The sequence below is a fragment of the Peromyscus maniculatus genome, chromosome 23 (assembly GCF_049852395.1).
Source record: "Peromyscus maniculatus bairdii isolate BWxNUB_F1_BW_parent chromosome 23, HU_Pman_BW_mat_3.1, whole genome shotgun sequence".
Classification (NCBI taxonomy): Eukaryota; Metazoa; Chordata; class Mammalia; order Rodentia; family Cricetidae; genus Peromyscus; species Peromyscus maniculatus.
Genome location: NC_134874.1, coordinates 28,883,118 through 28,895,905, shown reverse-complemented (window position 1 = coordinate 28,895,905; position 12,788 = coordinate 28,883,118). Strand labels below are relative to the sequence as shown.

At 52.9% G+C, this 12,788-nt stretch overlaps 1 protein-coding gene across 2 annotated transcripts in view; it reads left to right on the top strand.

Annotated features, from left to right (window-relative positions):
- Positions 1 to 12,119, top strand: part of Muc12 (mucin 12, cell surface associated) — a 39,378-nt gene extending 27,259 nt beyond the window's left edge. For both annotated transcript variants that reach the window (XM_076560843.1, XM_076560841.1), the window contains exons 3-12: positions 452 to 550; positions 1,357 to 1,484; positions 1,728 to 1,792; positions 4,150 to 4,301; positions 6,186 to 6,260; positions 6,363 to 6,525; positions 7,656 to 7,817; positions 8,448 to 8,524; positions 11,487 to 11,575; positions 11,717 to 12,119. In XM_076560843.1, coding sequence (XP_076416958.1) covers positions 452 to 550; positions 1,357 to 1,484; positions 1,728 to 1,792; positions 4,150 to 4,301; positions 6,186 to 6,260; positions 6,363 to 6,525; positions 7,656 to 7,817; positions 8,448 to 8,524; positions 11,487 to 11,575; positions 11,717 to 11,758 — 1,052 coding nt within the window. In that variant the 3' untranslated portion in view covers positions 11,759 to 12,119. The remainder of the gene's footprint in view (positions 1 to 451; positions 551 to 1,356; positions 1,485 to 1,727; positions 1,793 to 4,149; positions 4,302 to 6,185; positions 6,261 to 6,362; positions 6,526 to 7,655; positions 7,818 to 8,447; positions 8,525 to 11,486; positions 11,576 to 11,716) is intronic.
- The last annotated feature ends 669 nt before the right edge of the window (positions 12,120 to 12,788 follow it).

Below are 12,788 nucleotides of genomic sequence, written 5' to 3'. Positions count from 1 at the left end.
CTTTTTCTATGTGGGATCGTAGTGCAGGTTTCCTGACATTTACGTCTATCAGTGTATATTTCTCAGCTTGCTATGTGTTGTCTTTGGCGTGGGGTTGGGGGTACTATGCATCTCAGGCTAGGTTCAGTCCTGTGATCCATCTGCCTCACCCTCTTGAGTGTTGTGATTACAAGTGCAGGTCATCACGCCCAGGGTGCTGTTGGTCCTTTTGATTCACAGGGCTCCCTTCCTCTTTTTTTCTCTTGTGTTTCTTGTATTCTTAAACCCATTTCTGCCTCATCCTTTCTCCTCTGGTCCCTGGAGTAAGGTGGAATAAAAGGTTCTTGAGTGTTGTGCCATCAGCTGGTCCCTTGTCAATCAAGTTCAGGGCTCTGCTGACACCTGGGTGGGAGTCAGTGTGTTTGTCCCTGGAGCTTTCTCAATGGTCTTTTTAAATTCTCTCACTTCCCAGAGGACTGCAAGAATGGGAAGTGGAATGGCCGAGCGTGTGAATGCAAACCGGGCTACACCGGCCAGCTCTGCGACTCCATCCTGTACTCCTTCCCAGTAGGTAATGACCCTCTGAGACCTGCAGCCCTCCCTGGGCCCCTTGACACTTAAGGTGAGGTGGCCATATTGGAATGGTTAACCAACCATTCCCATGGCTTCACTGCAGGGAGAGAAGGTGATGTTATTCTTGTTCTGGTCCTCCTGCCTCTAACTTCAGGGCCACCTTTCCTGGCTCTCCTCCCACTCTGGTCAGGAGTTTCTATCCCAACCCTTTGGGAAGCCTTCCACCTAACTCCCTGGGTCTGCATCTGGCCATTAGCTCTCTGTGATCTCAAGAGACAGGGGCTGGGGGCTGGGGAGACAGTTCCATCAGTAAAGTACTCACAGTGCATGTGTGGAGGCCTGAGTTTGGATCCCCAGAACGAATGTAAAACTGCATAGTGCTGCACACCTGTAACCTCATCCCCGGGGAGGAGACATGCAGATCCCTGGGGCACACTGACCAACTAGTGTAGCCAGATTGGTGAGCTCCACATCCAGTGAGAGACCCTGTCTCGAACGCTAAGGTGGAGAGAGAGAAGAAGATATGCAACATGGATGTCTGAACTCCATACATGTGCACGCCCACACAAGCCTGAACATGTATGAACACACACACACACACACACACACACACACACACACACACACACACACACACACACGTCTCATCCGTCCTCAGCTGACTCTTGAGTTTCTTCTATCCTCTTTTCTACTTATTTCTTTCCCCTCCATGACACCAACAGGCAGAAAAAGTTACCTACCCCAGAGACACTCCCACAGGTCCGAGGGTGGCTGTCTCACGCACGGTGTTCCCTGGTCCCACAGAAATCCCGAATGTTATCAACGCCACAGTGACCGTGATTGTAAAAGTGATTCATCGGAACTTCACAGCTGACCTGAGGAACAAATCCTCCCAGGCCTACAAGGACTTCAGAGATCTCTTCCTGAGCCAGGTGGGAGCAGTGACACCCAGTCAAGCAAGGGCTACAGACGCCTGTCACAGTTCCTGTCTTATGAGTTCTGAGGAGGAGACCTCTCAGAGCATCCACCCTTGAGCCCTACCCACTCAGACCCCATCCAGGGAGCTCTACCGCCCATTTCCTTTCTCCTTCCTACAGGCTCCACCCACACCAGCCTGGAGCTGTCCAAGATGGGCCATACTCCAGCTCTGTATGATCTCTGATTTTTTTTTCCAGATGGATAAAGTTTACGGGGGCGATGACCTTCCCGAGTACAGAGATGTGACCATTAGAGGATTGTAGTGAGTGTGGGGGGGGGGTACCCCTTTCTCTCCCGGCTGCTTCCTCCTGCCCTGAGGTTAGGCTATCCACATCTGTCTGGGATGGGGAACTCCAGCCCTGAAGCAACACCCAAGAGTCCTGACTCATTCATTGTTTATCACAGTTATCCATTCATAATTTGTTCATTCACTCATTCATAAAACTTGCCGTGCACTCATACATTTATCGTTGATCCATTTCTTCATCACCATGGTTACTCATTCACTCACCATTTGTCCATTCACTCATTCATTCCCCACTTGCTCATTCATTTGTTCATTATGGTTATTCATTTGTTCATGTCAGTTCTATCATCGTTGTTCATTTGCTGATGACAGTTACTCATTCAGCATATGTCCATTCATAATTTGTTCTTTCATTTGTTCATCGTATTTGTTTATGCTTATTCATTTTCATCCTTTATCATGTTTACTCCTTCGCCATTAGTTCATTTATTCACCTACTCATTCACTTTTATATTCACTCATTTTTTTCATTCAGCACATTTTTATTAGAAGGCAACCCTAGCTGAGTGCCACCCAATTGTAATACTAGTGCTTGGAAGCTTAAGACAGAAAGATCAGAAGTTCAAGGCCAGCCTGGGCTACACAGTGAGTTCTAGTCTAACCTAGGCTGTGGAAAGAAACCCCACTTCAACAAAACAAGAAATTCAAAACAAACAAATTGTGTTAGATGCTTGGGCCACAGTAGCCCTGGAGCACAGAATGGCAGAGCACAGGGGCCACCAAGACCGCAGTGTGCATGCTGGTGAGCTGTGATAAGGAACTGCAGTGTGTCAAGAGGAAGACCCCGGAGGCAAGTGTGGTCATCTGTAGAGAATTCTTCCTGGGCGATGTTTTAAGGAGGAGGGTTCATATCGAAGTAGGGAAGGGTGAGGGGAAGAGTTACAGGGGGGAAACACTGAGGGGAGCCCAGAGTGGTGGTGGGGTGAGGGGTGAGTTCTAGAAACTCGGAAGTGCACTCAATAGTGGCAGCAGAGGTTGAGAAATGACTCATGCCAATCAATGAGACTGTCCGTATCAGCTGCTGGCCCGCAAGGGACGGGATCTGACTTGCAGGGCAGATCGCTGCCCAGACGCAGCGGGGTAGAGAGAGGTGGGCGGAAGTCTGCATTGGAGGCGATGGTGTTGACTAGAGAGGGAGTGTGCCAGAGAAAGGGTCCCGTGGGAACGGGCTTGAGAGATAAGATCTCCCCATCAGCCCATGAGGGTCTGTGGAGAGAAAGAAGAGACTTCTGAGCTGCTGAGGCGTGGGGTGCCTGCGCTGGGGTGAGGAATACAAAGAGGAGGAGGAGGAGGGGTGCGGCTTCTGGCGGTGGCAGATGACTTCCTCTGTCTCAGAATCACTCCCTCAGCAGCATCACTGGCCACTTAGGGCGTCAAGGGTAGGGTCCCAATTTTCAATAGAAACTCATCATCTCTTTCTCCTCCTCATCTCCTCTTTCATTGCCCTCTTCCTCCTCCCTCTCTTCCTCTTCTCCTCCGCTCTCATCTCCCTCCTCTTCTCCTTCCCTCTCCCTCTCCCAGCACTGAGACCATAGTTCTCAGCCACCACATTCACCCGCTTTTAGCTTCTCGAGGCGCCGCCATCTTTCTTGCCTCCATGTTCCATCCCCAGCGACACATCTTCACCCAAGAGTCTCTCTGTTTAATTTTTATTGCCTTAGTGTGTGTGTGTGTGTGTGTGTTTGTGTGTGTGTGTGTATGTGTGTGTGTGTGGTGTGTGTGCAACACATGTGTGCTTGAGCCACTGTGTACACACGGAGGAATGGAGGTCACTGGATAACTGGCTGGAGTTGTAGCTCTCCTGCCGTGTGGACCCCGGAACTGATCTCAGGCCTTTACCCACAGAGCCATCCTGACGACCCAAGCCTCTGTTTTTAGAGATAAATTTCATCCTTTAACTTTTGTGACAAACACTGAGATTTACCCATCTTGAGTTGTCTTACTCAACTGGCTCCTTGGAATCTGTAAGCTACCCCAGGGTGGGGGTCCTCAGTTTTTTCCTTCCTTCCTTTTCTTCCCTCCTCTCTTCATCTCCTCCTCCCTCCACCCTTTTCCTTCTTTTGGATTTTTGGAACATAGGGTCTCACTCACTACATAGCCCAGGTTGGCCTTGAATGTTTGATTCTCCTGCCTCAGCCTTCCAAACACCGGCACTCCAGGTGTGCGCCATCACACCCTACAGGGATCCTCCTCTTTCCGACCCAGGCGTCACACGGTTGCCTTGCCTCCCCATCTCCCATCTCGCTGCTTCCGTCTCCCCTGCTGGGTGTGGGTGACATGGAGGAAATGTTGACGTCTCTCCCCGTTCGCAGCAATGGCAGCATCGTGGTGGAAAGCGACGTCGTTCTAGTGGCCAACTACACCCCGGAGTATCAGGCGCTGTTCAGAAACCTCACGAGGATCGTGAAGGACAAGATCATCAATGAGACCAGAGCAATCGACACTGACCCTTTCCTGTGCCAACGTAAGTCCTTCCGAAACCCCGTGGCATTGGTGGGAAGGAAGCCCGGGTGTAGATGGCTTATTTTTAACTCTTTGGGGGCCTGCCACCCAGCTCCCAAAAAAATACCCAGAGACTTATTCTTACTTGTGAATGCCCGGCCTTAGCTTGGCTTGTTTCCAGCTATCTTTTCTAACTTAAATTATTCTATTTCTCTTTAGCTATGTTTTGCCTCTGGGCTTTTTACCCTCCTTTATTCTATACATCTTTCTTTCCTTCTTTCTCCCAGTGGCTGGCTGGGTGGCTGGCCCCTGGTGTCCTCCTCTCCTCCTTTTCTCACTTTTCCTTTCTCTCGAGCCTAGATTTCTCCTCTTATTTATTCTCTCTGCCTGGCAGCCCTGCCTATCCTTTCTTCTGCCTATCTATTGGCCATTCAGCCTTTTATTAGACCAATCAGGTGTTTTAGGCAGGCAAAGTAACACAGCTTCACAGAGTTAAACAAATGCAACATAAAGTAATGCAACACATCTTTGCATCATAGCATAAACGAATGTAACACATCTTAAACTAATATTCCACCACACCTGGGTCTCTACTTCCTCTTCTCTCTCTCTCTCTCTCTCTCTCTCTCTCTCTCTCTCTCTCTCTCTCTCTCTCTCTTATTTGGGACACCAGAGTCCCCACCATAGGGATCTAGAAACCAGCCCCGTGTGGTAGCTCACACCTGCAATCTCAGCACTAAGGAAGCTAAGGCAGGAGGATTGTCATGAGTTCAGAGTTAGTCTGGGCTCCACAGTGAACTCCAGGCTTTTCAGCAAAAGTCAGGGGAGGCTGGAGAGACCGTTCTGAAGTTGAGAGCACTTGCTGCTCTTGCAGAGGACCTGAGTTCGGTTCCCAGCACCCATGCCTGTAACTCCAGCTCCAGAAGATCCAATACCCTCTTCTGGTCTCCACAGCCATCCCCCTCACACATATGAACACACACACACACACACACACACACACACACACACACACACACACACAAGGGATAAGTGAAAATAAAATAAATCTTAAGGGATTAGGGATTTAGCTCAGTGATAGAGTGCTTGCCTAGCAAGTGCAAGGCCCTGGGTTTGGTCCTCAGCTCTGGAAACAAAACAAAACAAAAACTCCAACAAAACAAAACAAAACCCAAGGTAACTGGCACACACAACCTTTTGCGAGGCAGTGGTGGCACACGCCTTTAATCCCAGCACTCAGAAGGCAAAGGGAGGTGGATCTCTGTGAGCTCAAAGCCAATCTGGTCTACAAATTGAGTTCCAGGACAGCCAGGACTGTTACACAGAGAAACCCTGTCTCAGAAAACAACAAACAAAAATAATAGATAAATAAATAAATACACAAATAAATCTTAAAAAAAAAAAAAAACCCAGAACAAAGCAAAGCGATCCCCCAGTGCCTCCCCTGGCTCCATCCTGCTCCCTGGCACCCTGTTCAGTCCCAGGCTGCAGTTGTCACCCCCCATGTCCCCATGCGAACCTGCTCACAGGTACGGCTGCGCATCTGGAGCTCTAACACTGGCTCTGTCAGAAGGGGAGGTGGAAGGAGGTGGGGAGGGAGGGAGAGGAGGAAGCCGATGAAGGAAGGGGAAGGAGGGGAAAAGAAGAGGGGGAGGAAGGAGGAGGAGGGGAGTTGGGGGAGAGAGGACAAAAAATGAGGAAGAGGAGGAGGAAGAGGGGGAAAGAGCAGGGGTGGAAAAGTGAGAATCAAGTGGAGGAGGGAGAGGAGGAAGAGGAGAAGGGGAAGAGGAAGGAGAAAGGGGAGGAGCCTGGGCGGGAGAAAGGGGAGGCCTGACTGTTGACAGAGAGGCGGAAAGCAGCCTTTATGGTTTTCATTTTGTTTTTGTCCCCCCTTTGTCGCGGGCAGGCAGCAAACTGTGCTACAATGGTAACTTCACCACTGTGGACGTGGAGGCGCTGAGACTCAGTTTCAACCCTGCCGGTGAGCATTCCCGTGCAGCCCGGGCAGGGGCGTGGATGGCAAACAGGGATCCAGAGAGCGTCCCAGCGGTGCTGACTCCCGCTGCCCTTCCTCACCCTACAGAGCTTTGCACCCGGGAGGCTGCCGAGGACTTCAGACAGTACTTCTACCCGGAGGTCCTGGAGGGAAGGCTGACCTGCGTGAACAACTGCACTCAGGGCACAAAGTCGCAGCTCAACTGCAACCTGGGCCGGTGCCAGCTGCTGCGCTCGGGACCCCACTGCGTGTGAGCGCCTACCTCCTCCTCCTCCCCGCACCGCCTCCCGACGGGAGGGCGCCCCCGCCCACGGTCCCCCAGGGGTGGAATCACGACGCCCTGTGGGTCACATACCTGTTCTGGGCCCACCCCACCCCAGTGTCTCATGCTGCTTGCTCCTGAGTGGCTAGGTGGGTGGATGGCGTGGGAAAATAACACAACCACTGTATCTGAGTGGAGATGCTTGCAAGGCATCTCCGCCGCCGTCTTCCACATCCCTCTCCCCTCTGCCTCCATGAGAGTGATGGGTGGCCGCGTGGTCTCGATCTGGGCATTCTGCAGTCCAGCCAGGGCTTCTCTGAGGAGGCTCAAGTTATTGGCCTCATCTTCCTCTATTTCTTCCATCTATTCACTTATTCCTTCTCCCTGCTTTTCCTCACAGTCTCTTCTTTATTCCCGCCCCTCCCCCTCCCCTCCCCTGCCCCTCCCCCTCCCCTCCCCTGCCCCTCCCCTCCCCTCCCCTGCCCTGCCCTCCCCTCCCCTTTTTCTTTTTTCACTTTATTCTGGAAATTTCTATGTATTACATAGGTTTTTTTTTTTTTTTTACTTTATTCTATTTGCTTCCTCCTTTCCTCCCTCTCCCCTCCCTTTTCTTCATTTTTTTTTTTTCAAACTGGGTCTCTGTAGCCCAGGTTGGGCTGGAACTCACTGTGTAGCCCAGGCTGGCCTCCATCTTGAACCAGTCTTCCTCTCACAACTTGACCTGACCTATCCTCTCTTACAACGACATTTCAGCCGTGAAAGCTTCTAGCTGCGACCTGGACTCGCTAGTTTCCAAGATCATAAATTAACGTACAAAATAGGAAACACGATAAGAAGCCCATTCAAGTGCCCGCTGCTTTCAGATTAGATGGGCAAGCAAGGACGAGACACTCAGGTCCCTGGAGTCCCTCTGAGATCTGGTCATCCTGAGTTTCCCCTCTCCCACATCTTACAGAGTCAGGGACCCTGACTCCCCCAAACACACACACACACACACACACACACACACACACACACACACACACCTTTAGTAGAGGTCCGTGGGTTTGGGGTAATTTCCCTTCGGGAGACCTGATTTCAGGGACCTAGCCTGAGCCTGTGTATGTGTGTATCTCCAGGTGCCCCAACACAGACACCCACTGGTACTGGGGGGAGACTTGCCAGTCTAGAACCAGCAAGAGACTCGTGTATGGACTTGTGGGCACCGTGCTGGCAGTCCTGCTGGTCCTTGTGGTTGTCTTGGCTGTCTTCCTTGGCCGGTCTCAGAAAGAACTGCGCAGGTGAGCTTGTGAGCCCAGCAACCACAGTCACACAGAGAGGGGACCCATTTGGGGGGTGAGGACACTCCACCCAGAGATGGTGGCTTAATGTTCTACAATTCCCTCGTTTCCAGTCTGGCAGTGAAGAAGTCACTGAGGTCAAACAAGGTGTCTGTCTAACCCCACCCATCCCTTAGCATCACTAAGGGTGACTTTTTTATCTGATAGGGCAAGGGAGTCTCCTTTGAGTGAGAAATGGAAACAGAAACTTAAGCACTGAAGTTAGATTATACAATACAATTATATTTTATTATCTGGGCTGCCTTAGAGAATAACAAGGAAGCTGGGACTGAGCCAGATGGGGTGAGATGCACGGTCTAAGAATTGCCAAGAAACAGTCGCTAGAACATCTGGGCCAGAAGTGGGCAGGAGGGGCTGCTGCAATGCCCCCATTTCATAGCCGAGGAGACTGAGGCCCACTAGGGAACTGAGGGACGTTTGGAGACGCAGAGGCCAGGGGTGCTAGCCGTCACTGCTCACGGCCGTTACTTGGAAGGACAGACGTGGCCGTCCCCGCTCAGGGTCTGGGTCTGCTGGGTTCCCACCTCCTCCTCTCACACGCAGCTGCTCACTCGTGACTACTGTTTGCAGGTCAAAATATGACCCCTCCCAAGCATGGCAGAGAGACGCTGTCCCTGGAACCTTCCGGAGCACAGGCGTCTGGGAAGGTAACTGTTCTGGGGGAAGGTGGAGGCGGGAAAAGGTTCCGTGGCTATGAGGGTGTGGCGTGAGTCCTTGCTGTGGCCTGATGAAGCTCATGTCACATCCGGCCCTGCGTTTCAGTGCATCAACCCCTTGCTCGTCTGCGGTTCCTCGTCCCCTTCTCCTTCCCCACCATCCAGGCCTCTCACTGACCCCCCAATTTTTTCTTCTTTTTTTTTTTTTTTTTTTTTTTGTTTGTTTTTGTTTTTCAAGACAGGGTTTCTGTGTAGTTTTGTGCCTGTCCTGGATCTCGCTCTGTAGACCAGGCTGGCCTTGAACTCACAGAGATCCACCTGCCTCTGCCTCCCGAGTGCTGGGATTAAAGGCGTGCGCCACCACCGCCCAGCCAGTCTTTTTTTTTTTTTTAACTACATTTATTTAGTGGGCACACATGTGTAATCGTATGTGGGCAGAGGTCAGAAGACAACTTTCAGGAGTCAGTTCTTTCCTTCCATCATGTGGGTCCCTGGATGGGACTCTGGTCACCTTCCACCTCTCACTAACTTGATCTCTGGTCCTTCTTCAGCTTCTTCCCCCTGAATCCCCAGGGCCCCCACTGAGCATCCCCCCACCCCACCCCCATGTTCCTGTATACATCACACCACTCTCTGGAAGCTCCGTTCCCCACCACCTATACCAGCCCCAAACCTACTGTTTCTATAACCTATTAGTGACCCCCTCCCTCTCCAGGGATCCCCACTCCACCCCCCACTTTGTCCTTAATCTCCCCTGATTCCTGAGCAACTCAGGGGCCCCTGGTGCTGTGTCTGCCTGAGTCTCCCTCTGTCCATTCCATGCCATGGAACTTCTTCTTCAATCAGCATGGCTGCCTCTGCCCAGGTCTTCCCCTGAGCAGGCTTAGACTTTCCACCTTCTGTGTGTGTGTGTGTGTATGTGTGTGTATGTGTGTGCACACGCCTGTATGCACATGTACACACTCATGCACACGCTCACGTGCACATGTATGCAGAGGTCAGTCTCAGGTGTTGTTCTTTTGAAGCTATACAAGTTGTTTTGGGGGACAAGGTCTCCCTCACAGGAACCTGGAGCTCATGGATTGGGTCAGGCTGGCCGGCCGGAGAGTCACAGGGATCCCCCAGTGGCTTCCCCAGTGCTGGGGTCATAAGTGTGTATCACTGTGCTCAGCTTTTCATGTGGATGCTGGGGATCAAACTCAGGTCCTAAGCATTTATGAGGCAAACATTTTACCAACTGAGTCAACTCTTCGGTTTCCCTTCATGGGTCTTTGCTGTCACTGTGTTGCCCAGGGCGATCTCAAACAAACTACAGTGTAGCATAGGTTGGCCCTGAACCCAAGGCTCCTCCTAATTCTGCCTCTCTAGTGCCGGGATTACAGGTGTGCCCCACCACACCCACAGTTTCCGCTTCGTAGGTTTTTTATGACCCCTTCTGTGCCGTCCTTTTCCTAGTGATTCAGGGTGGGCTCAGAGTCATCTCCTGCCTCACAGGACAAGGGTGTCAGAGTGCCAGGAGATAGCAGTGCACAGGTCATGACCGGAACACCTAGCCGGCTGTGACGCAGCCTGGGGTTCGGGCTCACTGACGGTTTCTAATTTAAGCCTGAATCTCCAAGCAGTGCCTCAAGAGGTTGGCTTCCTGCTCCTAGAAACCGTCCCTGAGTGAGCCCCTTCTTAGGTTGGGGCACTACCTAAGAAAAGGCATGGTACCACACACCTGGAATCCCAGCATTAGGGACGCGGTCACAGGAGAGCCAAAGGTTCAAGGTCATCTTTTGTTACATAGCGAGTCTGAGGCTATCTGATTTACATGCCCCCTCTCCCCCACCAAAAAAAAAGAGGGCTTGGAAGGCTTTGATCAAAGAAAGAGCTGGGTATGTGGTGTTGTGTATGTGTTTGTTTATCTGGAACAGGGTCTCACTATGTAGCCCAGGCTAGCTTCGAACCCACGAGCCTTCTGCCTCAGCCTGCCAAGCGGCTGAGTCCACAGGTACATATATCACCAAGTCTACGGACGAGTTTTAAGTGGGTCACTCAGGTGGATCTGAGGGGACAAAGTGGGAGATGAGGACAAGGTGACAGAATGCCTAGGCCCAGGGGGTGAGAAGTGGAGGGGTGACCAGATGAGGCAGTTGGGGGGGGGGGTGCTGGGGTTGCTGGCAGGCTGGGGCGGGTGTCAGGGAGGGCAGAGCATCTGAAGCTGGAGTCTCGGGACTATGGTGGCTGCTAACGGAGCTGGGCATCCAAGAGAGAAGTCTGTGGGGCGCACCGACTCCCTGGACCCGATGGCGGGCCGAAGGGGAGGGCTCTGGGGCCTGAAGATAGCACCGCGAGTCTGAGCGGATGATGGGGGGGGGGGGGTCGGCAAAGAGGAAAAGGGGACAGCCGCCTGGAAGTGCAGCCATGACAGGAAGTGCTCTGAGATGTCCACTGAGGAACGGCCAAGACGTTAAGGGGAAAACAAAAACCCCAGGCCCTGTCCCTGAGCAGTCAAGAGCTGCAGGACTCGGGAAGAGGAAGTAGGTGTTGCTGGTGAATACTAGAGCCACAGTTTCCCGAAAACCCGGGTTGTCTGCTGTGTTGACACAGTTGCTAAGGGCCGGGCAGGTGAGGGGGGTAGTGTGTGACTCAAGAGGCTGCCACCGGCTCCACCCCAGCTGTGCCTCACACCGGGGGGCAATAACTCCGAGGCATGGGTATGACTTGTGACCCACGGTACATAGTACGGGGTGGGTAGGGAGGCCGTCCCTGACGTCTCTGCATCACCCAGACCGGCTTCCAGGCTCAAGTCAAGTCCCCCGAGACTCCATCGGGGATTTGAAAGGTTGAAGTGGTTATCACCGTTTTCCTGGACCCCCTCCACCCCCACCCCATACACAGTCCACCTGCCCATGGCTGGGGCCCCCAGCTTCCCCTGTTCCTCCCCCTTACACCACACTGTTCCCGACAGGCCAGAATCTGAAAGACGACAAATTTACCCTTGAGAAAGGGTACAGCCACTTCCGGCCAAACCTGCAGAGTGTGGACCCCAAAGCCGAGGTGACACAGCCGAGCGCTTCCCCCACCTTGGGATTGCCCGCTCTCCTCCTGGGTTTCCCCCCTCCCCCTCCCCAGCCCCCCCCCCCCCCCCCCCCCCCCCGCAAGCCCTTCCTCACTTCATCTGTCTCTCCCATCCCCTAGCTCAACTTTCAGAGGCCCGAGGTGGTAAAACCCACAGCTTAGTGGAAACGGAAGCATCTGGTCATCTGGTCTACCCCATCGTGCCCCGTCCAGCTTCAGACCAGAGAGGAACAGAGTCCCCACCACGGGACTCCTGGCTGGTCAGGACGAAGCTGACACCAGGTCCCAAAGCTTCGTGTGACTGATCTGAGGTGGTCGGAGCCGGCCCATGGGTCACTGCCAGGAGACTAACCACAGGACACAGAGCCGAGGACTGAGAGCCGGACCCCTCCTCCTCCCCACTGTCACCTCCATGTCACAGGAACCCAAGACGCCGCTGAGCACCTTGGCATCTTTGTTTGCGCATAGGTACCACCCTGCTCTGGAATTTCCCTGTCAATAAAGCAATTCTTCAACGCAGAGTAAAATGTTTTCTTCTCTTCCTGATGTCCGTGTGCGTGTGTGTGCGTGCGCGCGTGCGCGCGTGTGCATGTGTGTGTGTGTGTGTGTGTGTGTGTGTGTGTGTGTTGTAGAGGGGAAAGGGGGACCTGGTGGGTTGCATCTGGAAGTAATGGAGGGAAATGTTTGTGCCCCTCTGGGTAGAACAACCTCCCCAGGATTAAACATCTGAACACTTGCCTCTTCCAACTGGGGCAGGGCTGGGCCCACCTCTGCCGGAGGTCACTGAGGATGGACAAACCCAGGGCCAGGCCTTGGAGACAGAATGTCTCAGGCCCAAGGGCAACAAGGGGAACCTCCAGAGGCCGAGGACTGAGCTCTCGGTTCCACAAGGGAGACGAGGAAAAGGCCACTCCAGGGGGCCACGGGGATGGCGAGAGGGCCTTGCTTACCTCTGAACTCACACACTTAAGAACTCTTGATGGATGGAGAGGGAGAGTCCTGAAAGAGACTGCTGGAAAGGGGGCCATTTCGGGGTCAGGTAGAAACCTGGCACAAGGGAATCTCTCCCAGGATGACCCCAGCTAAGACTCCTAGCAATAGTGGATACGTAGCCTGAACGGGCCACCTCCTGTGAGCAGACTGGTGCCTAGACCAATTGTCACCAGAGAAGCGTCATCCAGCAACTGATGGA